General features: G+C 38.6%; 1 protein-coding gene across 1 annotated transcript in view; it reads right to left on the bottom strand.

The window, feature by feature from the left end:
• Nucleotides 1-1,864, bottom strand: part of LOC118414710 (bone morphogenetic protein 1-like) — a 12,302-nt gene extending 10,438 nt beyond the window's left edge. Inside the window, exons 1-2 of the mRNA XM_035818909.1 lie at nt 1,716-1,864; nt 591-605 (exon numbers count right to left, since the gene is read on the bottom strand). Of these exons, the coding sequence (XP_035674802.1) occupies nt 591-605; nt 1,716-1,773 (73 nt within the window). The 5' untranslated portion in view covers nt 1,774-1,864. The remainder of the gene's footprint in view (nt 1-590; nt 606-1,715) is intronic.
• Between the last annotated feature and the right edge of the window lie 857 nt (nt 1,865-2,721).

Here is a 2,721-nt window from a genome sequence, read left to right on the forward strand (position 1 = left end):
GAATTTCATCGATAAAGAACGAATCTCTGTACCTCTTGAATCTTTGGATCCTCTTTGTGTGTGTGTTTGTTTCAGTCATATTTGTACGTTTTGCATGGTATTCTCATCATAAAGATAACGGTTATACCCCTGTCACATTATTCACGATCTTCGGGCGTATCGATGGAAGATCGGCCATATTTAAGATCGACAGAGGGTTGCGCGTATTTTTCACCTGAAAACCGTCCCTGTCACATATAAGCCATACTTTGTTCCTTGTACAATTGCTGTGCAATCAAGTAATTATTATAAGCGAGGCTCGGGCGATTGCCGCAGAATCGTCGTCCGATCGATTTTTGTCAAATGTGACAGGGGTATTACACATATTCAATTTAGGACGAAGCAACGCAGCCAACGCACCACATGGCACAGCTTAAATGTAACATACTCGCTTATTAAACAAAACCAACCGCCGATAGCCCTTTTCGTAACACGATACTAGTAGTTAAACTAAGTATACAACACAGTCACAACTAACACAAGAATGTTTGCGATCGTGCGACGATCGTACGATGATTGTATCCAGTTCGTACTACGATGAATATACTTACAGTCAATCTGTGCGGCTGTTTCCGGTTGAGCAGATCCGATGTTTGAAAAGACGACCCAGAGAAGATGTCATCGTCATTCCAACAAAAAGTTGCAGTGAAAAAGAATAAGAGAGAACACATTAGCATCATTACACATTGCATTTTACCACCTAAACGCTAAAGTTGTTTCTTTCAAAACAGGTGACTAACTCATATTCGATATACCAATCTAGGTACTAAACTCTAAACTTATGAGCCATTATTTATCTATGGGTGCGGTGGATCTATGATTTATATCTCGCATTTTTTTCAAATATACAAAATTCAATATGCCAATCTAGGTACTAATATAACTCATAACTTATGAACGACTATTTACCTATTTGTGAGGTGGGCCCATGATGTAAATATTGCAATGTTTCAAACATTCAAAAAATCGTGTAGATAGACATTGGACTTATGTCAGGCCAAGGAAAAAAGTTATAGGCAACAAAGAGATTCGGGAAAATCAACAAAAAGAACAATATCGCAATTAAAGCATGCAGTTTCCACACAATTTTTCTCTATCCATGTCAGATACAAAAAAGAGATACAGTTTACAAATCAAACAAGATGTTTTCACAAAATTCGTAAAGAAAGATATGGAAAGAGATTCGGGAAAATTAACCAAAATGATTTCAAAAAATCGTTTATACACCATAAAGCGTATTTCTAAATGATAAGTCAAGATACATATAAACGATCTTTGCAGAAAATTTGTGTACGTAGATCAAAATGTATCCTATGCGTAAAAAAAACGGTACATCGAAAGCCAACAATTTACAAATATGTTCTAGAAAATCATCAAAAAGGAAACACCTGAACCACAGAAGTAATTCTGATGTATAAAACAAAATGACACATAAACGATGTTATCAGCAAGAAAGTTCCAAATCCCACTTGACCTTAAACTCTAAACAGTTCAAGCTTTTAATCCCTGCTTCCTTTGGTCCTGTTAGCTTGATTCTAAGACTTCTAAAGCTGTCTTGTCAAAAGCTAGAAGTCTTTGCAGTGACGCTTTGCCAACAATCAGTAATTTCTCACCGCCGTTCGTTTCTCATTCCCCCCTTTCCCATCTATTGTGTATATATAATTCCTTCAGCTTACCTGTTCTTGCTACAAGGACAAAGAAGAATGTAGCTGCGCTTAAAAGTTGCTGCTTCATGACACCGTGTTTAAAATCCAGGCGGCGAATCTTGTCTGTTTCTCCGTGGCCCTTAAGGATGCTTCTAGTTACAACACCAGGTGTCCCTCTCTCTTAAGTACTCCCTTTGCGGGAGTCTAGTTTGACGTTATTGAATTCTCCTTTTGGCCCTGAATTGAATTTTCCGCGCTGTCTCCTTACCAAGCACAGGTAAAAGTTGATTACGTTGTCCCATTGTTCATGCTCGATTGCTTGGTGAAATCTTATTTTCTGTTCGGTTACTTGATCCCAAAGCGCTTGCTCACCCAGAAAGGTAAACAATGTGTCGTCTCTAAAAACAAATGGATGTTAAGATGTCCGTCATACTTGGTTGCCATAGCAACTTGAATGACGTCTAGTATTTTTTTAAACAAGAAACGCACGTGTGGCGTTACCATGTTTGAAGTAAATATTTGCATCAATGATCCACCAGTGTTTTAGTGTTTATCGCAAAGTTGATAAACTTAAAGTTACAAAAGTCAGGGGCTCATTTTCTTTTGAAAATCGAAGAAGAAACTTTACTTGTCATTTTTTACAAGTTGCTGCGCTGTCAAAGATGAAATAGCAGGTCTGTATGCTTGTTGGTCATAGTTTGCAATCTGGGATGTATATTGTGGAATGTGCATTGCAATGAATGCTGGGAAGTATGCCGGACCTCCTCTGTGCCGTTATGAAATTTGTTTATACATTGCTGGTCAGGACGATATTGCGGTTTCTTGCGGTAGCTCAATGCAGTCTGTCCGCCGATCTAACTTATTTAATTAGTCCTCCGGGGAGGTTTAGCCCGAGGGAGTATCTTTTTTTCTATCAGCTTTTGTACAGACGAGGACAATGTGGCACTGCACTCAAGTTTTGTGACTTATATTAACAGTGCCACAAACACGGTACAGACAGAGGATAAAGGAAGTATTTTACCTCCCCGACCGAAGC

The sequence above is a fragment of the Branchiostoma floridae genome, chromosome 4, assembly GCF_000003815.2.
Source record: "Branchiostoma floridae strain S238N-H82 chromosome 4, Bfl_VNyyK, whole genome shotgun sequence".
In the NCBI taxonomy this organism is placed as follows: Eukaryota; Metazoa; Chordata; class Leptocardii; order Amphioxiformes; family Branchiostomatidae; genus Branchiostoma; species Branchiostoma floridae.